Source organism: Panthera pardus, unplaced genomic scaffold (genome assembly GCF_024362965.1).
Source record: "Panthera pardus isolate Hobbes unplaced genomic scaffold, ASM2436296v1 HiC_scaffold_12, whole genome shotgun sequence".
In the NCBI taxonomy this organism is placed as follows: Eukaryota; Metazoa; Chordata; class Mammalia; order Carnivora; family Felidae; genus Panthera; species Panthera pardus.
Window position 1 is genome coordinate 106,372,258 of NW_026526677.1, and position 22,977 is coordinate 106,395,234.

Genomic DNA, 22,977 nt, shown 5'->3' on the forward strand with positions numbered 1-22,977 from the left:
TTAAAAGTAATATGTACAACAGATTTTTGCTTTCTTCATAGCTTTTTGTCACTTCTAACCTCTATTCCCAAATAACTGATTTTCAGATGCATTTTTCGGCATTAGCACTTAATGAATGCTTGGCTGGAAACTGTTACAGGCTTTAAAAATAGTAAATTATAACCAGGGTTGAAAATATCAGCACTATAATCAACAAAATCATACAGACATTCAGATGTCTGTAAATAGCAGTTGACATGATGGTGACAAAGGATGGCACATGTCTGTTTGCCACTTAACGTGACATCGCTTTAGCCGATGTAACAAATGTAAAGTTGACAGTTTATACAGCCTGTCAGCTTGTAACTATGGGATTCTTGACCAAAGTTTCTTGACCACATACTTCTGATTTTGCTAGAGTAAAGCATTTCAAATTTTCAGAACTGAAAAATTACCTTAAGAGTAAGTATGGTTATTGGCTAATCTCAAGGCTGGTAATAAATAAAACATCTCCAGGCTGAGTTTTTGGGTTTTTTTTGTTTGTTTGTTTGTTTTTTAAACAAGGCTAATGATATTAAGTTCGGGGGAAATGCTCAGAAATCCTTGCCATAAATTCCCAGGAAAGGATAGAGATCTACAGACTGTTGCTCCTTTCCTTTCATGTAATTTGAGTGTTTGCCAACAGGAAAAAGATCATTTTGCACACCTGTGCGCCTGTATCTTATATTAAGATTTTGTTGGGGCGCCTGGGTGGCTCTGTCGGTTAGGCATCTGATTCTTGATTTCAGGTCAGGCCATGATCTCAGGGTTCACAGGTTCCAGCCCCGTGTCAGGCTCCGTGCTGCCTGCACTTGTGATTCTCTCTCACCCTCTCTCTCAAAATAAACAAGTTAACTTAAAAAAATCATTTTGTAGAGATATTATGATGCTGACAAGACAGAGTGCCCACCCTGACCTAATGCCTTTCCCCCCAAAATCCAGAGGATAACGGTATTAAAATATTATATATTAAAAATGTGAAACTATATATAAATATAAAATTTAATTTTCTGAAGTTTCTGATGTAGCATAGCCTGTAATACAGTATACCAACAAAGAACCAATACACATGACAGGAATACATATAGATTTATGTGAACATGATCAGGATCTCCCAATTTGAATACTTTTCCTCAAAAGAGACATATGAAGGAAGTAGATGATACAGCAGAAAAAAACCAAGGTCTGAGGTAATAAACTAGGTAAACTTGATCAGAGAGGTAGAACTGCCCCCTAGTGATGAAATATTACAATGCACTCTGAAAACTTAAAAGATCCTCCGAAAGATCTAGATCTTATAAACGTTGGAAATAAGCAAGCTTATAAGTAAATGTGCTCCTTCCAAAATTTACCCATTTTCCTTTTTACTCAGTTATTCACTCATTACTTCATATTTAATGAGGAATAAAACAGGAGGAAGTTGTTATAAAGAAATATATAATGAATGAATCATGATGCATGCTATGAAAGAAACAAATAGGACAATAGGGTGCCGTGATGGAGAATGATGGGTTCGGGGCAGCAGGAGGAATCCTACTGGGTGGTTGGGCAAAGCCTCACTGAGGAAGTAACATAGAAACTGAGACTAGATGGATGAAAATCCCGTGTACAGGAGAAAGGAGAGAGGGAGGTGTCCCAGGCAGAGAAAAATGTAAAGTGTGTATGGAGTCTCAAAGTAAAAATTCTGGGTGAGTTCCACTCTTGAGAGAAGGCCAGTGTGGTCAAAATGAGAGAGAGGATGATGAGAAATTCTGGAGAAGAAGAAGGGCATTGGGGCCTTTTAGGCTCAGGGTAAGGAAGGTGGATTTTGTCCTAAGTGAAATGGGAAGTTATTCATGGTTTTAATCCGGGCACATGGCTGACGTGCATTAGGACAAATCACCCCAAGTTCCGGGCTCAAGAGCAGAGGCAGGTAAGCACAGTTCCTAGTACACCGTGGCTGGCCAGCCCCAAGCAGTGCCTGCAGGGACGTGGGGAACAGGACACACTGGAGACATATTTTGGAGGCATACGTGACAGGAGCTCCTGATGGGACTGGAGTTAGGGACTGGGGGAGAAGGCAGAATAAAAGACACTCTCCGGCTTCAGGCTTGAACAGCTGGGCGATGCTCACTGACAACAGGAAAGGCCCTAGGAAGAACAAGTTTCAGTGGGGGGAAGAAAATCAAAAGCTGTTTAGTTATGTTGACTTTAAAACATCTGTGCGATTTCCAAGAAGGGACATGAAGCAGAAAGTTGGATGTTTAAGTCCAGGGCTCAGAGGAGAAGTGAGTTAAAAATGGAAATGTAACAATTTATGGGCATCTACATGGGATTTAAAGTCACAGAAGGGATGAGATCACCTTGGGAGAAGTTGTTAAGAAATGTGTCTACTTGGTCAGGCTCATTTGAGTAGGACTTATAATAAGAGCTATATTTAAAGGGTCTCAACTTTAGGAGTTAATGAAATAGCTGCCCACATAAAGCTGTTATAATGAGTTCTTCTTTATAAAAATAACATTTTTTCAGTTTATTTTATTTAAGTTTAAGGTTTTTAAGTTTATTTATTTATTTTTGAGAGAGAGAGAGAGAGAGAGAGAGAGAGAGAGCAAGTGGGGGGTAGGGGCAGAGAGAGAGGGAGAGAGAATTCCAAGCAGGCTCCACACTGTCAGCAAGGAGCCCACCCCAGAGCTTGAACCCACAAACCGTGAGATCATGACCTGAGCTGAAATCAAGAATTGGCCCAAATGACTCAGCAGCCCAGGTGTCCTAACATTTCAGACTTCTTGACCTCATTGCTTTCATCTTTATTCTACAAAGTGGCTTAGGCTTAACTCTTATCTTTTGTGAACCTAGTTTAGGTAGGTTATATTTACATGCCAAAATTTCTGGACATGTTAGATCGTTAATCTTTAAAGCTTCTCTTCCGAGACTGCATAAGTGGACGCATAATTCTCATCAAATGACTAAAACTTGTGTGGGCATTAAATTTTTATATTCCTAGGGTATTAAGGAGAAAAAAGATTCTTCTAGTGATTATCTTGGTGGGATGAGATTATGGGAAACAGTTTTTAATGTATTTAAAATTTTTCTATGATGAAAAATGAGCCTGTATTAATCACTATGTTAACAATAATAGCTGATGTTTACTTTAAGCAGTTGCTTAGATTAATTCATTTCATCGTCACAGCAGCTTCATAAGGTAGACACATTATTCCCATTTTACCCTCAAAAAGACAGGTGTGAAGGAGGTGAGGTACCTAACCCAAGGTCACGAAGCTGGAAAAGTGGTAGATCTGAGACTCAAACCTTCACAGGAAGACTCCATTCTTAACCATTCTAACTAAAGCCTTTCCAAAAAAACCCTTTTTAAAATTGTGACTCACAGTATGAATTCTATTCTACACCATGACCCAGGGCACATATACTTTATAAAAAAGCTAAACAAATAGTTCATGAAATAATACCCGTGCAAAAGATGGTGTGCTTTTATATATTCTGTTCTTTCTGATTTCCTGAAAATCTTGCTGGGAGCTACCCAATTGGTTTCACAATCCACTAACGGTTGGAATCTGCAGTTTGAAAAACACTTTAGTACAATACATAGTCATTAATGATGAAATATTTTAAAAATTTTCAAAAGATACTTTGATCACAATAAGTATGTGCAGTAAGACCATAATACTTAGGCTTTAATTTAGAAAGAATTAGTGGAAAGCAACTCATGAAAATCATCGACAGCAAATAGAGTATTCACAATGCTTTCAGAAAAACGTGGCTTCAAGTAAGAGGCTGAAAGTCATTTAACTAAATGTTTAAAATTAGTTTTCATTTTTATGATTTTTTTTTTGGTCAAATAGCACATTTAGAGAGATTTTGCTAACCAAGAAAATAAACAATACCTCATCAGAAAAACAGGCAAATAATTTGAGCAAACAACTTATAAAACAAACTTTACCAGGTAATTCTATCCCTAGTAATTTATTGCAAGGAGATTATAAACCACATACATAAAAAAGTATTTCTGAGGATGTTCGCCTTTAAGTTATTTAGAATAATTGATAACTGGAAGCCACCTAAATGTCCAAAGAAATGGATTAAATAAATCATGGTATATCTATATGAAAGAAAACTATACAGACATTTTAAATGATGTTTACAAAAGTATATTTAATGTCAGATATTGTCTCCTGGTATGTTCAATGGGGGGGGCAAAACGCACTTAAAACCAACGATCTTTTTTTTTTTTTTTTTATCCCAGGGACACTAGTCCCAAAATTCTCACGTAATTCAAAACCCAACTCTAGACTAATTTTGTCAAGGGAATAAAGGCAGAAAGGGGCGGGGCGGGAGCGCGGGCCACCTCCGCATTTCCGGCCCCGCCCGCCTAGACAGGAAGCGGGCCTGCCTGCTGAGGTCCAGGACACACGGCACCCACCTGCTTCTCCAGCACCAGTCTGGATTTCCCGGAGATTTTTGTGAGCTTAAAAATATTTTTGCTTTTAAAATCCTATTTTCTAAGCACCTATAGCGTATCCACTCCTAAATTAACAGCACACATTGTCAGGGGGATCGTTCAACCCTCAGGGCATCAGGTCACATTTAACTTCCATCCCAAAGTTACTGGTTTGGGGAAGGGCGGTTATTTCAGCACTACACCATCACCTGATGAGTCAGTGCATGGTCCACCTGCTCTGGTCAGAGATTAGGAAACACTTTTTTAAGTAGGCTTGGCGCCCAGCATGGAGCCCAATGTGAGGCTTGAAGCCAAGACCCTGAGATCAACGCTTGAGCTGAGATCAACGCTTGAGCTGAGATCAAGAGTCACGGGCTTAAGCGACTGAGCCGCCCAGGGCCCCAGGAAACATTTCTATCTATCTATCTGCTAATGTAGCTCCCCCATAATGGCATTAGCACGAACATAGTCTACAATTCACCATGACTGTCAGCTTCAAAATTAAGTGAATCTCTTCACATTTTAAAAATGTGGGCACCTGGGTGGGTCAGTCGGTTAAGGGTCTGACTCTTGATTTTAGCTCAGGTCACCATCTCAGTTTTTGGGAATTTGAGCCCCGCATCAGGCTCTATGCTGACCAAGCCTACTTGAGATTGCACCTCTCTCTCTGCCCCTCCCTTGCTGGCGCTCTCTCGGTCCCTCTCAAAATAAATAAACTTAACAACAACAACAAATGTGGATAGATTCACACAATTTCAAACATGATACAGAATATGCAACTTTAATATTTTCCTATCACCCTTATTTCATGTCATTCATGTTTGCATAAAATGTCACCACAAGATGGGTTTTAAAAAGCACAGAAATGTGGGCACCTGGGTGGCTCAGTCCGGTAGGCTTACGACTCTATTTTGGCTCAGGTCATGATCTCACAGTTCATGAGTTTGAGCCCCACATGGGATTCTTTCTCCCTTTCTCTCTGCTCCTCCCCCCCCCAAATAAACAAACTAAACTAAAAAGAAAAAAGCATGGAAAGTTATTAGTGGTTATGGAGAGTAAAATAATGGATGAATTTTATTTTACATGCTTATTAAAATTTCCAAAGTTTTCTACGATGAATAACATGCACTGATGTTTTTAATCAGGAAAAATATTACTTTCTGTATTTATACAGGTTTTATTTTTACCCCAATTTTTTGCTTGTAGTAAAAAATACATACCATAAAATCTACCATCACTAGCCACTTTTAAGTATACGATTCAGTGGCATTAAGTACAATCATTATGTTGTACAATCATCACCACTGTCTATTTCCAGAAGACACTCAACATCCCAAACAGGTTCTTCCCTTCCGTTAGTCTCCGGGAACCTCTGGTCTACTTTGTCTCTATGAATATCCCTGTTCTAGGTACCTCACGTGCGAAGAATCAGGGAGTATTTGTCCTTCTGTGTCTGGCTTATTTCACTTACACAATGTTTTCCAGGTTCCTCTACACTGCAGCATGTGTCAGAATCTCATTTCTTTTAAATAATACTCCATTATATGTATATACCTCATCTTGTTCCTCCATCCATCTGTTGATGGACAGTTGAGTAGATTTCTACCTCTGGGGTACTGGGAATGATGCTGCTACGAGCAATGGGGTACAACATGTCTGAGTCTCTGCTTTCAGTTCTTTTGAGGCTCTACCTAGGAATGCAACTGCGGGACCACATGGTAATTCTGTGTTTAACTATTAGCGGCCCTGCCAAACTGTTCTCCACGGCGGCTGCACCATGGTACATTCCCACCAGCCATGCATCTGGCCTCCAATTTCTCCTCATCCCTGTCAACACTTGTCATTCTCTCATTTTTCTGACAATAGTCATCCTCGTGGATGTGAACCAGTGTCTCAACATGTATACGGGTTTTTATACAATAAAATAGACTAATGCAAACATTCCTAACACTTTTTTCATGTCAGATATTATTCCAAAGACACATATTAACTTTTCTTTCAATATATGAAATTTATTGTCAAATTGGTTTCCATACAACACCCAGTGCTCATGCCACTGAAACATATGGTGAAACCATATGGTATCTGTCTTTCTCTGTATGGCTTATTTCACTTAGCACCACACTCTCCAGTTCCATCCACGTTGCCACAAAGGGCCATATTTCATTCTTTCTCACTGCCACGTAGTACTCCATTGTGTATATAAACCACAATTTTTTTATCCATTCATCAGTTGATGGACATTTAGGTGCTTTCCATAATTTGGCTATTGTTGAGAGTGCTGCTATAAACATTAGGGTACAAGTGCCCCTATGCATCAGTACTCCTGTATCTCTTGGGTAAATACCTAAGAGTGCTATTACTGGGTCATAGGGTAGGTCTATTTTTAATTTTTTGAGGAGCCTCCACACTGTTTTCCAGAGTGGCTGCACCAATTTGCATTCCCACCAACAGTGCAAGAGGGTTCCCGTGTCTCCACATCCTCTCCAGCATCTATAGTCTCCTGATGTGTTCATTGTGGCCACTCTGACTGGCGTGAGGTGATATCTGAGTGTGGTTTTGATTTGTACTTCCCTGATGAGGAGCGACGTTGAGCATCTTTTCATGTGCCTGTTGGCCATCTGGATGTCTTCTTTAGAGAAGTGTCTATTCATGTTTTCTGCCCATTTCTTCCCTGGGTTATTTGTTTGTTGGGTGTGGAGTTTGGTGAGCTCTTTATAGATTTTGGATACTAGCCCTTTGTCCGACATGTCATTTGCAAATATCTTTTCCCATTCCGTTGGTTGCCTTTTAGTTTTGTTGGTTGTTTCCTTTGCAGTGCAGAAGCTTTTTATCTTCATAAGGTCCCAGTAGTTCATTTTTGCTTTTAATTCCCTTGCCTTTTGGGATGAAGACACATATTAACTTAACCATTATAAAAGTCCTATGAAGTGAGTATTATTATTATCCCCACTTGACAGATAATGAAAGTGAGGCACAGGGAAGTAAGTCGCTACAGGAAAAGTTACAATACAGGGAAAAGTGGAATGAAAATGAAAAACTCACAATCAGATCAAGAAGAGACAACCAGCACTGAACGCCTTCTAAGACTGTTTTCAGTACATTCTGAAAAATCAAAAGCAACTAAATACATTTGTCTTTTTCACTTATAAACATCTACCTGTGTTATTATAAATACATTGTGAACGTTATTTGTAATGGACACATACTGTAATTTAGAAATGCCATCCTGGACTTAAACAATTCCCATTATGAGACATTTAGGTTGTCTCCTCTAATTTTTTTCTTAGATACATTTTTCAAATAGGTGACGAGCCAACAGCCTCTTCTGTGCTGTCCTGCCGGCTGCTTCCCTTATCCTGTATTCAATAAACTTGTATCTCCTTTAAAAACGAATTGATTAAATAAAAATAAAATAGGTAACGCATTCACACCATCCAAAACTCAGAAAGTATAAAAAGTGTTATAATGAAAATCTCCCTCCTACCAACAGGTAACCACTGATCTTTGTTTTTAAGACTCCTTCCAGAGACTTTTGCTAACACGGCCATATAATATACCACTGTGTAACTACACACCAGCCCTCCACTGATGGGCATTCGGTTGTTTCAGACTTTTTGCTGTTACGAGTATCTCTGCAGTGAAGAGCCCAATACACATGCCTCGTATATACAACTGCCTCTGTGGAGACATGTAGAAAAATAGATGCATGGGTCGCAGCCTCCACGTCAGCTTTCTCAGAACTCAAAAGATCAACTTTCTCAAGGGCACGAACAGTGTTCGTTATTTCATCTAAGTATCCTCGCTTAGACCGGTAATGGCCTCCACAGTCGGCCATAAAGATGACAAAGACACAGTTCTGTCACGTAAGTTTCCTTCGGCACTGTGAACTTGTATACTAGCTGATGCAACGTCTTTGCCTTCTGAGTCCAATACCTGAGCCTCCTCGGGGCAGTTTCTATAGACTGTTTTTGTTCCTGAGTACGAGCCACACTTTCCCATTTCTCTGGATGTCTTGAATTTTTTTTCATTGCAGGTGGACACTGTGCCTAATAAAATGTGGCGACAGGGGAAATCAGGATTCCAACCCTGTGTCTGTTGTTATTTGTTTCTCCAGTGACTTTCCTGTTCTAATGCTTCAAAGTCTGTTTCCCCCGTCGTGTGTGGCCTCTGAAGTCTCTGCTTGGTTAGCTCAGCAGTCAGCCAGATGACTGGACAGGGTTTCCTTCAATGCATTGAATCACTAACTCTTCCACCTTTTGCTGACGAGCTTCGTGTGTGATTCAGTGCCCCTTCAACGTTCAGTCCCCGCACGGGACTCCAGGTTAGCCAGGGATGAGAGGCCAGGGCCCTGACACATCTTTCCTGCAGGGTCGCACGTCGGGCATGGCCGTCTAGATCCCCAGAGCAGTTCAAAGCCCACTACAGACATCTCATTCCCCAGATCTTCCTTTTAAATTTTTGGCCAGGCTCCAGTTTGCCCAACTGGTATCACAGCCTCAGCAGTTGTGTTAAACAACCGCACGTGACTGTTTTAGACTGAAGTCCTAGGGGTAGATCTTTTTCCACGGAGCAATCTCTGAGGCAGGTCAGGTAGCTCCCTGGGCCGGAGCTTTCCTGGAAAGCTGTGAGACAAGTGACCGAGGTCTGGAGATTGGACGTTCTGAGGGATTCAAGCCCCACGTGTCCCTCCAGTGGCCGCAAGCCCACTGGGTTTCACAGCTACCGTAGTTCTGAAGCTGCCAAGTGTTAAGGCTACTGCAGAACTGGGGATGAGAGGATGAGAGAAGGCCAAGTTTAAATGCCACGAGTCCTGCCATGCTTACCAGGGTCAGTACTGTGCTAAGCATTTCATTTCCAATATCCCGTTTCACCTCTAACAACCCGATGAGGTTAGAACTATTATAATCCTAGTTTACAGAAGAGGAAACTGAGGCATGCAGACTTTCAAGTGGCTTGCTCCCGGTCTCACAGCTAGTAAGAGATAGGAACCATAATCGGTCTGATTCCAGAGTCTTATTCTCAATGACTGTGCTTGTACTACTTTTCATCTGTGAGAGAATAATCCAGAGAAACTAGGTTTAGTTAAAAGTGTAGCTGGAAAAAAAACAAAACAAAACAAAAAGGGGTGCCTGGGTGGCTCAGTCGGTTGGGCATCCGACTTCGGCTCAGGTCATGATCTTGTGGTCCGTAAGTTCGAGCCCCGCGTCGGGCTCTGTGCTGACAGCTCAGAGCCTGGAGCCTGCTTCAGATTCTGTGTCTCCCTCTCTCTCTCCCCCTCCCCTGCTTGTGCTTTCTCTCTCTAAATAAATAAACATTAAAAAAGAAAAATTTAAGGAGCGCCTGGGTGGCTCAGTTGGTTGAGCATCCAACTTGGGCTCAGGTCATGATCTCGCAATTTGTGAGTTAGACCCTCGCGTGAGGCTCTGACGGCTCAGAGCCTGGAGCCTGCTTCGGATTCCATCTCCTTCTCTCTCTGCCCCTCCCCGACTTGTGCTCTATCTCTATCAAAAAAAAAAATTTTTTAAGTGTAGCTGAATATGAATGCATGAGGAAGATCAATTACAGATAAATTTTATAGAATATGTATTATACTTAAATTTTCTTTTAAGTATTTTCATTTCTTTTAAATGAATTCTTTCCCTAAATTAGTCATTCTTAACTATGGTGTGGATCTGAACCATGTGGAACTTTGTAAAAATATACCTACACAACTCCCCTCTCTCCCTGTACTATTTATGATGGAACGCAGATGTCTGCACTTTTAAAAGTTCTGTAGAGATTCTGAAACTCAATCCCAGCCAAGAATCACTGCACGAGACTCAAAAACTCCTTAAAATTAGAACCATATCAACTATTTCACCACCTAATTTCTGTGACAGGTGTTCACACAGGAAAGATGCTTCTTAGGGGAAATGGCATAAAGGAAAAAGCAGACCTTTGGGAGTTAAGAGACTTGAGTTTGAGTGTTGGACCTCTCACTCGCTCCTTGTACGACCCAGGGAAAATTAACTTCTCTGAACCTTAGTTTCTTCATCTATAAAATGGAAGTTTAAAAAACAAGTCTACAAGAACAGGTAACAAAGGCTGGAATGTACTATGCGTGCAAACGGTCGTTGTCATGATTAACCCTGACTTAGATTTAGAAATTCAGCAAATGTTTTTCACTATCAGCTCGGGACAAAACCAACTCTGTGAGGTCCCTGAGTAAGAGCTCACAATCTAACACACGAGTACGGGAGAGGGGCATTGTCCCTAAAAAGGCAAACTGTGATGAGCATTGACACAGATATATTTATTATATGATGGGAAAACGGTGGAAGAGAAATAGTTCTGTGCTGGAAAAGGCCCCTAAAAGTGTAATGTGAACCGTGCCTAGAACGAATCAGAGTCAGACAGGCACAATCACAGTCTGCCTTGCTGCAAACCAGGGGTTCTCTAACATACAGCAAAGTCACACGAGGACTTGTGAAAACACACACTGCTGGGTGCTACCGCAAACACTCTGATTCAGCAGATCTGGAGTGGGGTTTGAGGATCTGCATCTCCCAAGTGACACGGATGCTAACACTGAGAACCACCACTCCAGACAGAGAGAGTACTTGAGCAAAAGTGACAGCTGACAGAACGGGCATCCCTGACCTAGAAGATGGCAGTTTCTGGGACACAGGCTTCGTGTGAGTGGTTAGAGAATATGGTCAGAAATCTAGAAATAAAAACTTTCTAAATAAAACACTTCCTTCTCTAACAAGAGGGAGATAAACTGCACATCCGAGGAAGGGGAACGGACATTCGAGACTCTGTGTGGTGACGGAGGTTAAGTGGACATGTGGCGGTGGCCATCTGTCAATATATACAAATATCAAATCAATATGTTGTACACCTAAAAGCAATATGTTAAATGGCAATTATAGCTCAATAAAACAAAATAGAAGAGTACGTAAAATAAAACTCACTCAAAAGATGCATAAGCTCAATCGATACAAGAAAACACCAGTCAAACCCAAATTGAGGGAAATTTTATAAAACAACATACCACTACTTGTCAAAAGTGTCAAGGCTGTGAAAAACAAAAAAGAAGAGTAAGGAAATGTCACAGACTGAAAGAGTTTACGGACGTATGATAACTAAATGCAATGAAGTCTCCTGGATTGAATCCCAAAACAGAAAGACATTCATGGGAAAACTAGGAAAATTTCATGAAGTCTATAGTTTTTTAGTTATTGCACCGACATTACTTTCTGGGTTTTGATTATTGCACCATAGTTCTGTAAACTGTTAACAGTAGAAGAAGGTGAGTGAAGATTGTATCGGAAAGTTCTGTACCGTTTTTGCAACCTTTCTGTACATCTAAGGTATGTGCAAATACAAAGTTAAAAAAAAAAAAAACTAAGTCAAAACTAACTACTCCTCTGTGATAGGACATTTAACATCTGTAACCTGGTACCTTTCAACTCCACTTGCTACTCCCAGCTTTGCGTCACACAGGTCATCAGTAAGGTAATGAGGCAAGAAAGTTTGGGGTAAAGGGTTAATTAAATGTACAAAGGAAAGAAACACAGTGTCACTCATTCTTTATAAAAGAGAATGTAACACTAACACATCCTGAATTTTAATATTTATCTTAGTATGCTAGACATTAAAATTCTGCAAAAAAAAAAAAATTTGAAACCTATTGAATGGTTTCATTTACGAATTTTAACGAATGTTTCATACTCACCAAAGCCATCAATATCTAGGTTATTCTCAACCACAACATCTAGTAGAGAGTCACCGACTTTCCCTTTGGCTGTCAACGTCTCCCCATCACGGTTTACAAAGTGGACAGTTATTTTATCTTCTGAGCTGGAAAAGGAAGTAGTCCTTTATTATTTTTAGTAATTTTAAAAGATACTTTAAAGGAATTGTTTTAGGAACTTGTAAGGTCAAAAACATAGGGGGGGTGTGTAAGCATGCATGCAAATATGCTTTTTATAGTATTCTTTCCTTTCTACAGTTTAGAGAAGGCATCACAAATCAGAGGCATGTCTATCTACCCATTTACCAGAAAGGAAGCTCTACAGCCCTATAGGAAAGGGCAACTACATTACTGTCAAGGCCACCCATTGTGTCCCCCCAGGGGTTACAGCCATCGGTTGAGTCCTGTGACAACACGTAGCAACCATCCTTAGTCATGAAGTCCATTTTACTCTCACACGGCTCCCTGAGAAACGTCATCTGTATGTAGCTTCCCTAGAAGACGACACCGTGAGATCATTCTGCTATCGGTCGGGTAACAGCTGTGCGGGTGTCTGAGAGGCAGCAGTCTGTTTTCGGAGCATTTACACATCTCATTTTGGTCCACATCATGTACTCAAAACTCAAAGAGGCTACGATAGGTTTTTGTTTGTTTGAATCAATGGGAAGATAAATATGATGCCTCCTTGCGTGTTTTATTATAGGATATTATATTACCCAATAGAGTCAGCGGACTTAAATTCCTTTCCCTTCTCATAAACATCACTCCAAAATCTGGGAAAAGAAATGATATTAGCAACGAGATGCCTGTCATCCACCATTGGTCATTTTAATTTTGACCTCACATTTGAAAAGATGTACTTTAGCTTAAATTAATTAGTTGCAATTTTCACTACTGCCAATAGAGGGTAATAATCCATCAAAGAAAACTTTAATGTAGGTAAAACTAGAATTATATAATTTCAGAGCTGTAAATATATTGCAAATTATCAGGTCGAATTATTTTAGAAATGAGGCAACTAAAGCCCCTTTCAGATAATGGCCTCCTTGATAATTCAATGCTGAAAAAAGGAGAATTCTATGAATTAAAAAGTATCGCTTGTGTGTGTGTGTGTGTGTGTGTGTGTGTGAGAGAGAGAGAGAGAGAGAGAGAGAGAGAGAGAGAATGGCTCTCCAGAAGGGCCTGTGCTCTCCAACTTCTTTTCAAAGCAAAAAACAAAAATAAAAAACAAAAACAAAAAAAAAAACTTTAGAAGCTCACAGCACTGAAATGTCTTTTACATCAAACTCCTCTTCCATAAAATCAGGGTAACATTTATGTTCTAGTTTTGATTATGTACGCAAAATACCTAGAGCTCAACAAACACTGATTAATAACTTTTATTTAAAACTTCAGTCATTTTTAAATTTTTTTTAATGTTTATTTATTTTTGAGAAAGAGAAAGAGAGACAGAGCCTGACATGGGGCTTGAACCCACCAAGCTAAGCGGAAGCCGATGCTTAACCAACTTATCCACCCAGGCGCCCCAGCTTCAGTCCTTTTGTTGCTAAGAAGCAACTGCTATGAATTAGAGGTGTACAGTCCCAGAAAAAAATACTGCACAGTAAGAGAAATAATAGGTTTGTCAAAGGAGCGGAGAGGAAGCAGAAATGAGAGAGGAAAGGTAATCCTGCAGCTGAAAGCGTATGGAATGTGAGAATCAGAAGATGTACATTCTAGTTCTGGGTCTGACATACACACATTAGATGACCAGGGGAAGCCACTGCCTTATGGGTAAGATGGGGACTGTGACTTCACCAAGCTGGTGAAGGAGAATCAAAGGTACATTAGTGGAAACACTTTGTTTCTTACAGCATTATACGCATGTACTTTACCCAAATAACTTTATCCATTTGCTATTAATAATTGGTATTGGTGGGTTTTAGGTTTCCCCCCCAATTCCAGGAACTAGCAACAAGCTTTTAGCTGTTCCCAAGGATAAGATTTCACGCACTGAGAAATAAACACAATCCTTCTAAATCTTCTACCAACATCAATTCATCAGCGCAACCAACTATTTTCTTCACTTGTTACCTTTTACTACTGCCATTTCTTCTGCTCAACCACAGCAGGTATTTTAACAAAGCTGTCTGGGGTTGCGGTGGTACAGTTCCTAACAGACTTCTCATAGGGAGGGAAGTTATTATAGCTGCTGATGCCTACCTTTTCACCATATAGGGAGGGTGGCCTGAGGCTGTTGGTCCAAGAAAAGGGTCTGGCCCATTCTGGGGCTCCCTACTTCCATAGCCTCCTTAACTCTTCCTAATGACCCTGTGGGCTAAAGAATTGTCAACCCTCATGGTGCTCAAGGAAACAAACTAAAACTGCTTGACTTCTGTTCCTGGTTTGCCAGCTACTTAATATATTTTTATTTCCCACCTCACCTACCTCCCAGGATTTTCTTAAGCGTGAAGTGCAGCAATTGTTGTGAAAGCCCTTTGAAGCCTAAATCACTACAAAAATAGGAAGTATTATGTTGGAGTATTTTGGAGCAAAAGCCTTTTTTCTCGCCCCCCAACTCTCAATTACTGATAACTTAGCCATACAGTTTCTAGGCTGTTCTGTCCCGTGCAACTCTGTGCACTAACAGAGATGTTCTACACCTGCAATGTCCAATAGAGTAGCCACTGGCCACACGTGGCTGTTGAGTACTTGAAATGCAGCCAGCACAACTGGGATACCGACTCTTTTAAATGTATTTAACTGATGTTATCTTAAACTTAAACAGCCACAATGTGGTTGGTTGTAACGATAGTGGAAAACACAAGTCTGAGAGAGTAAGAGGTGAAAGATATAGTTGTTAGTTCCAACGTGTGTGATACAAAGCACAAGGCCATCAACTGAAACTGTGCCAATGAGGAGGAAAGCAGGATTAGGAGGGAATAGAACAAATGTGCTTCCTTTTAAGACAACCTGATATATCCAAGTTCAGGGTTGATAAATGCAGGGGAGATAACTGCCATTTACAAAAGCATTCACGTTCCCTTGAAATACTAGGTTCGTGAATAAGTTCAATATATGTTGTCCCAATGTATACACAGTTTTTTTTTTCCCCAGAAAGCATCCATTGTACAGAAACATCCATGTAGAGAGGTAGAGGCAGGGAGTGTCAAAGAAACAGGGACAAATAAATCCAGCTTGCCTTCTCCTTTATCTCCCTCACACTTCATGCAACAAAAATTTATTGAGCATGCGCTACGTAATAGTATTAATGGGGAAAAGATAATTAAGTCTTAGACCCCATTCTCAGGGACCTTATCAAGAAGAAACTAGAAAAGGCAGCATACAAATCCAAAACTGTCTCCCTCCAGGTCTTGCTTCCCACTACATGACAGCAAGGAGTCAGAGAACTGTCCAGAGATCTGCATTACCTAAGGCTCCACCGCACTCTGAAATTATGAGCAAACTTTATTCCCATTATATCTAAAGGGATCGTGTCTTTGAAAAACAAATATACCCAAGAATACAAATCTTCAAAATATTTTGGGGAAAAATTTTTTTACATCACTTTCAACATTTAATACAAAACACAACACTGTGGGCCTTAGCAGCTGCTGCCAACAGGTGGCACCTACTGAGCCCTCACCATTTGCCAGACACAAGACCACCTCTATTATCTGTACTATCGTATTTTTCAAATAACCCTATGAGGCCTATGCTTGACTTATGCTCCATTTATGAATGGGGAAACTGAGGTTTATACTGATGGAGGAAGTGAGGCATTAAGTGCCCAAGCCTAGTTTAAAACACGGCCTTGCCAGTGCCAGGCAAGGAGTTTTAGCCCCGCATCGGCTACAAGAGAGCATACAGGCAATAAGGGTATGTATGTGTGTGTATCCTAAACAGACATTCCCAGCCACAGAACTGGAGCCGGAACGTCCTAAAAGAGCAGGGGAAAGGCCCCAGAACCAAAGCGCTGGCCGGGACATTAACGGAAAGCGTTTTATGAAGGTCAGTGCAGGCTCCGGGCAAAGCAAAGGTCAGCGCCGAGCCAAAGCACTGCAGAATCGACGGTGGCAGAGCGCGCGGCTTCCGGAGGGCCCCGGGCGGAAGGGAGAGCGGGGTCCAGGGGGTCCCGGGTCCCCGTTCCCCGCAGGCGTCCGGGCTGGGAAAGGAAACCGCGGCGTGAATGGAAGCAGACAGGGCCCCGAGGAGCGCCACGGCCCAGGCGGGGCGAGAGGCGAGCGACCCCGGACAGCGGCCTGGCCGCTGCGTCCAAGAAGGGGCAGGGAAACCAGCATCCGCGCGGCGCCGGGGACCCCCGCCCGCATGCGCACGCCGGCCCGCGTCTCACCTGCTCCGCGCCGGCGCCGACACGCTCAGCGTCCGGGGCGCCACCGCGCCGCCGCCCCGGCCCGGCCCCCCCGGCCCCCCGGGCCCCCCGAGCCCCGCGAGGCAGCCGGCTCCCGCGCGGGGTCCGGCGTGGAGCAGCCAACGATAGGCCGCGCCGCCCAGGGCCACGGAGGCGGCGCGCAGGAGCCGGGCGCCCCCCGCGGCGGCCATGGCCGGCGGTCGGGTAACTACCGGAAGCGACGCTGAGGCCGCACGGCAGCGGCCGCGAGAGGCTCGGCGAGCGCGGGCGAGCCTAGACGCCGGGGGGCCGCGGGGAGGAGCACGGCGATTGCGGTCCGGGCGAGGGCCTGCTCCGAGCTGCGGCCGTGGGCTGCGCTCCTTCCGGGTGACCTATAAACCCTGCGGCTCCCCAAGTGCGGCCCGTCCCCCCACCCCCGCCCGTTCCCACTCCTCCTGGGCGGGTGTGGCCTTTAGGGGGCGGGGCCGGGCGCTGGGTCTGCACCCGAGGACCGCCTTTGTCTTCACCTGGCTGCTCGGTCCCCGGTGTCAGGACGGGGAATTTTAAAGAATAGCTGAACGTTCGACGGAAAGATGCGGTAAAACACCCCCAGGTAACGAAACGGCTTTCTCCTGTTCCGCACTTCCTTTCTCCTCCTCCCTGTTAAAATAAAAAGCAACGCGGGCAGATTGTCATCCTGGAGTTCCAAATAGGCTGAAAGGGAATTCTGGGCATTGTCAGACAAGGGCAGTAGGAGATTTCACGGTGCCAACCAACGTGATACACAGAGGAACAACTTTGACTATGACGTTATAAATAATCGCAGCGATCAAGAAACTAGGGGCTACTGGAGAAAGCATGTGTAATAATCCACTGCAAGCAAATGCGCGTCCAGTACATGAAATCCAAGAGTTTGGAAACTTTTGGATGAACTGAGATTTTACTAAAGACTTCTACGAAAATGAAGACAGATAAGTTAAAAAATACACGTTCTCAAGATGAATACGTTGCCGTGGAAAGAGCATGGGGCTTTGAGGTCATAAATAGCAATGTTCAAATCCAAGGTTTGCCACTCTTGAACTCTCTGAGACCTTGGATAAATTATCCTCCCCAAGGATCAGAGTGTAACACTTTAACACTGATAAGATGTTCCGCTGTCCAGGGCCATTCTGAGGGTTACAGAAAAATACGCACAGTGGTACAGTGCGTCACAAGCTTTGACCCCCTTCCCTAAGGCCACCTTTCAAAAAAGGTCAATATTTCAAAAAAGGTGGATATTGTAGCTGTGTTAAATGCGATAAAAGATATTTTAAGGAATATTCAGAACAACAAAGGCTAGACCTGACCAGAGTTTCTCAAGACAACCTTTGGGGGGTATTAAACCCGGAGGCAGGGAGACAGCAGTCGTGTGGCTCCCAAATTGCTTAAATTTTCCCGTAAAAAAGACTTCTAGGCTGTAAAGGACACGACAAGCCCTGACAATCGGAAAGAGAAGGTTGTAAAAAAAAAAAAAAAAGTTAATTTTCTTTTTTTATAAGCTCAAATCTTCAAAGTACGATTAATTAATTGTAGGAAGGAAACAGGGATGGCCTGGGAGTGCACACATTCCCTCTCAGCAAATCTAGCTTCAACTGGGTTTTAGCCCTTCCAGCTTTCTGCTTTGTGGGGTAGTTGTTCATCTTAGTAGACCCCTTACTAGCAGCTCTAGGGCTTTGAGCACATCAAGTGTTGAGTAAATAGTCGTGAATAAGTTAATGTCCTGTAACTTCCTTTAGTAACCATGACAGTTCATGAAGCCTGTAGGTGAAAATGAAAGATGGAAAAAACATGTTTTCCGGATCTTCAAAGATGGATCAGAGTTGATTGCAAAGGTTACAAATATCAATTCAGCAGTATTCCATATGGGATTTATAAACATGTGGGCCCTAATACATGCACAAAGTAATACAGAATTAGGAAGAGCTTTTGCTTATGTATTTCTTTTCTTCTAAAGCTCCCACCCCTCCATCCTTCACTTCTGTTGAAATCCATCCATATTTGGGAGCTCTTTTCAAATTCTTTCCCTTAAAGTGGTGCCTACTTACCCCAACAGATCATCCCTCCCACTGCTGAATGCCTGACACCTTTGTCCTTTCTCGTAAAACTTGTACCTCTTCAAATAGAATACTGTTCACAAGAATGCTTTGTAAACTGAAAAGTGTCATAAAAATTCAGATTTAGTGTTTCTTGAGCACCTACTCTTGAGCTTCATGGTACTGTGGGTTCCATCACACATACTTTACATAGCTTTTGTAGATGGAAGCTTCCAAGATAAGGATGCAGTCTTACTCGTCTTCATGTTCCCAGCACCTGGCATAGGGCCTGGCACGATGCAGCCATTTTATAACGTCTCTTAAGAATTGTATCAGGGGCGCCTGGGGGGCTCAGTTGGTTAAGCTTCCGACCCTTGGTTTCAGCTCAGATCATGATCTCAGGGTTTATGGGTTCGAGACTCACATGGGGCTCCGTGCTGGCAGTGTGCAGCCTGCTTGGAATTCTCTCTCCTTCTCTCTCTGCCCCTCCCCTGCGTGCTCCCTCTCTCTCAAATAAATAAAAAATTGTGTTAGGAGCTTCCACAATTTTTATCTCATTTCATTATCACAGCAACTCTGTCTTTAATCCATAAATGTCTTTAATCCATAAATATTTATTGACATAAGCAGTATGTAAATCACCATGCTGGTGCTTAGAGAGACAGCAGTGAGCAAAACAGCCCCTGCCCGCTTACTTTGCACGTGAGGAAAGTGAGGTGTAGGATGGTTGTGCCTTCCTTAGACTCACACTGCTGGTGAGCTATAGATCCAGACTGTAAATCTGGGTCTTTCTGGTCCCAAGTCCAGGGTATGAACATAAGAAACGATATTCTTATTATTTTTATTATATTTTATTATATATTCACATATGTCATCCATGTAAACTTTTTATGTATTTTTTCGGTGCCAAATAGCTTTTTATATTATTAATGCGTATTTTATATGTCATGTTTTCCAACTCTACATTCAGTAATAAATGCTAAAGATTCTATACAGCCTGTGTAATTTAGGGATAAGGTCAGAAATTATCTAAATTTTGTTTGGGTTTTTTGTTTGTTTGTTTTTAGAAATTAAGTATTTTAAAAGGAGTACAAAATTAGACCTAAGTATGTTTCATCTCAAGAAATTACTCACTCCACCCCGACCTGATTTATTTTTTAATTTTAAGTGTAATCTTTTTTAACTAGGCTTCACGCCCAGTGTAGAGCCCAAAACGGGGCTTGAACTCACAACCCTGAGGTCAAGACCTGAGCTGAGATCCAGAGTCAGACACTTAACCTACTGAGCCTCCCAGGTGCCCCCCCCACCCAGGTGATTTATTAATATGGCTAATATTGGTGTGTTTCCTAAATTTTAAGGTATAATTGATATTTAAGGAAGTTGCCGTCTCTGTCTCTTTTTTTTTTTTTTTAAGTTTATTTAAGTAATCTCTGCATTCAACATGGAGCTCAAACTCACAACCGTGAGGTCAAGAGTCACACACTCTTCCGACTGAGCCAGCCAGGCGCCCCTAAATTAATGGTTTTGTCTTAATTGGTCTTCCTGCCTGTGGTCTTATCAGAATTGCTCTGAGACATCCTCCATACTGCCAGTAGGCTGATCCTATTAAAATACATGATGGAAAAATCCTTGAATGACATTTCATCATCATTTATTGATAGAATAAAACAAACCGTTCAGCCGGACGCACAATAGCCCTCAAGCTCTGCCCTCCCCTGCCCATCAGTCCTGCATCGTGTCTTTGTCCTCCGCAGGGTGTGTTGGCCGCCTGCTGCTGGCTCACTTCTAGCCGGCCTCCGGCACTCCTTTCAGGCCTTGGGGGAACCGCACTTTGACCCAGGCAACTGTTGGGAACCGTGCACACCGTAAACCCTTCTGCCACAGCTTACACTTAACTCGTTATATGCAAATGAGAGCTTGGGTCAAGTAACTTGCAGTTTGAGGTCCCAGTTCTTGTTAAGATTACTTTTTGTGTTCTTTTAAACTTTTTAATATGCCCCCCAGATGTTAACAGCTCGTCGTCTTTTTTTGTCGTGTTAGTCGCCCCTGATGAACAATTTGCTTGGGGTTGCAAAATGCGGGTGTTCTAATTTTATCATTCCTTCTTCGTTGATCATCTGGACTACTTCTATAAAGGCAGACTTGGGGTGTCTGGGGGGCTCAGTCAGTTAAGCGTCCGACTCTTGATTTCAGCTCAGGTCACGATCTCACAGTCATGGGATTGAGCCCTGTGTCGGACTCTGCACTGATAGTGCGGAGCCTGCTTGGGATTCTCTCTCTCTCTCTCTCTCTCTCTCCCCCTCCCTCCCTCCCTCTCTCTCCCTCTCTCTCTCTCTTTCTCTCTCTCTCTCTCTCTCTCTCTCTCTCTCCCTCCCTCTCTCTCTCCCTCTCTCTCTTTCTCTCTTTCTCTCTCTCGCTCAAAATAAGTAAATATTTAAAAGAAAAAAAGTCAGACTTGTCCTCAACTTCTGTTCAGATCTCCCCAAAGAGAACCGGTATGGAAAAGGCAGGATAAATGCTTGATAGTTTATCTGCTACAGTTGCAGCTTTATTCACGTTCTCTCTTTATTCAAAAGCTACTCTGAAAAGTTATAATTTTCTAACAAATAGTACATTTCACCTAAATTTTCCAAATCTATTGGCATAAGTTTTTTCCCAGTATTTACTTATCTTTTTTAAAAAAAATCTCTGCTAGATCTATAACTAATATCGCATTTCATATTTCTCATATTATTTTCTGGATCTCCTTTCTTTTTTCTTTGAATAACCTTGGCAAAAGTTTGTTTTATTGGTCTTTTCAGGTAACAGCTTTGCACAGTGATCTTCTGTGCTTTATCTTTGTTTTCTAATCTTACTCATTTACCTTTATAATTTCTTTCTTTCTTTCTGGGTTCTTGAGATTTATTACTTTGTTCTTTTTCTAACTTCTTGATGTAGATACTTAGTTCATTAGTTTTCAGTCTCGTTTTTAAAATAGGTATTTAATTTCTCAAAGTACTTAAATTTCCTCTAAGTAGTGTGTTTAGCTGTGTCACGAGTTTGAAATGTGGTATTTTCTGTATTGTTCAGTTAATTTTTAATGTCTCTTTATTTTTGAGAGAGACAGAGAGCAAGCAGGGGAGGGGCAGAGAGAGAGAGAGGGAGACAGAATCCCAAGCAGGCTCTGTGCCATCAGCAGAGAGCCCAGAGCGATGCAGGGCTTGAGCCCACAAACTGTGAGATCATGACCTGAGCCGAAATCAAGAGTCAGACACTTAACCAACTGAGTCATCCAGGTGCCCCTGTATTGTTCAGTTTAAATATTATCAGATTTCCACTCTGTTTATCCTCTGATGGTGAGCCATTTGGAAGTGTCTTAAATGTCTAAATATTCAAAGGTTAGAAGTTAGTAACATTGCAGAAGCAAAGGTCAGTGAACCTGTAAACACAGCAATAGAAAGTTTCCAGAGTGACATCCACAGTGAAAAAAGTCTAGAAAAATGTAAGAACATAGCATCATTGGCCTATGAACAATATCACATGGTCTAACATACTGCTATTTGGAGTTGCAGAAGGAAGGAAAATGAGACTGAAATGAAGTCATTTTTAAACCAACAAAAAGTAATAGACCTGTTGCTCTCAGATTCACTGAAAGAACTTACAAAGACTGTGTCTACAGTAGGCAGCTTCTGACATGGCTCCCAGTGATCCCCGCCTGCTGCATTCACACCTAAGTGTAATCTCCTCCTCCTGAGGGTGGGCTGGACCTAGTGATTTGTTCCTAAAAATTGAAAACAGAAAAAGGGCGATGGGGTGTCACTTCTGCATTACGTTATAAAAGACTGCGAACTCTGTCTTGCTGGCTTTCTTCCTCTGTTGCCCTCCTGGCTTACATTCTGTGATGAAGAATCTGCCAGGTCGGAGAGGCTCGAATCGCAAAGAACCAAGAACAGCCAGCAAGGAACTGAGACGTTAGTCCAGTTATCCACTCGCGAGTAACAAATCCTGTCGACAACCATCTCAGTGAGCTGGGAAGCAGAGACTTCCTTAGTCGAGCCTGGGGGGACGACCACATCTCCAGCTGACCCATGACTGTGGCCCAGGAGAGACCCTGAAGCAGCGGGCCCAGTGATGCCACACTACGTCGAGAAACAGATAATAAACGTTGTTTCAGTTCATTATGCTTCGGAACCATTTGTTAGGCAGTGATAGATAGCCAATATAATGTTCTTCAAGAATAGTGAAATTGAACCCAAAAGGAAGGGGTAAGAGGCAAAAAGAAATGATACAGCAAAATATTAGCAACCATATGGGTAAATCTAAATAAAAACTGATTGTAAAACAGTAATAACAACTATGATCTCGTGAGAAGATAAAAATAAAAGCAAAAGAGAATTCCATGACT

At 42.1% G+C, this 22,977-nt stretch overlaps 1 protein-coding gene and 2 long non-coding RNA genes across 5 annotated transcripts in view; 2 read left to right on the plus strand and 1 right to left on the minus strand.

Annotated features, from left to right (window-relative positions):
* The window catches only part of FDX1 (ferredoxin 1), a 37,178-nt gene extending 20,262 nt beyond the window's left edge, over positions 1-16,916 (minus strand). The window contains exons 1-2 of the mRNA XM_053900528.1: positions 16,525-16,916; positions 12,174-12,298 (exon numbers count right to left, since the gene is read on the minus strand). Of these exons, the coding sequence (XP_053756503.1) occupies positions 12,174-12,298; positions 16,525-16,733 (334 nt within the window). The 5' untranslated portion in view covers positions 16,734-16,916. The remainder of the gene's footprint in view (positions 1-12,173; positions 12,299-16,524) is intronic.
* Positions 4,269-8,532, plus strand: LOC109278691 (uncharacterized). The gene is made up of 2 exons (XR_008421319.1): positions 4,269-4,475; positions 7,947-8,532. It is a non-coding gene; the product is annotated as an uncharacterized LOC109278691 (long non-coding RNA).
* A 105-nt stretch (positions 16,917-17,021) lies between the features above and the next one.
* Positions 17,022-22,977, plus strand: part of LOC109278690 (uncharacterized) — a 32,671-nt gene continuing 26,715 nt past the window's right edge. For all 3 annotated transcript variants that reach the window (XR_008421318.1, XR_002085796.2, XR_008421317.1), the window contains exon 1: positions 17,022-17,134. This is a non-coding gene — a long non-coding RNA (uncharacterized LOC109278690). The remainder of the gene's footprint in view (positions 17,135-22,977) is intronic.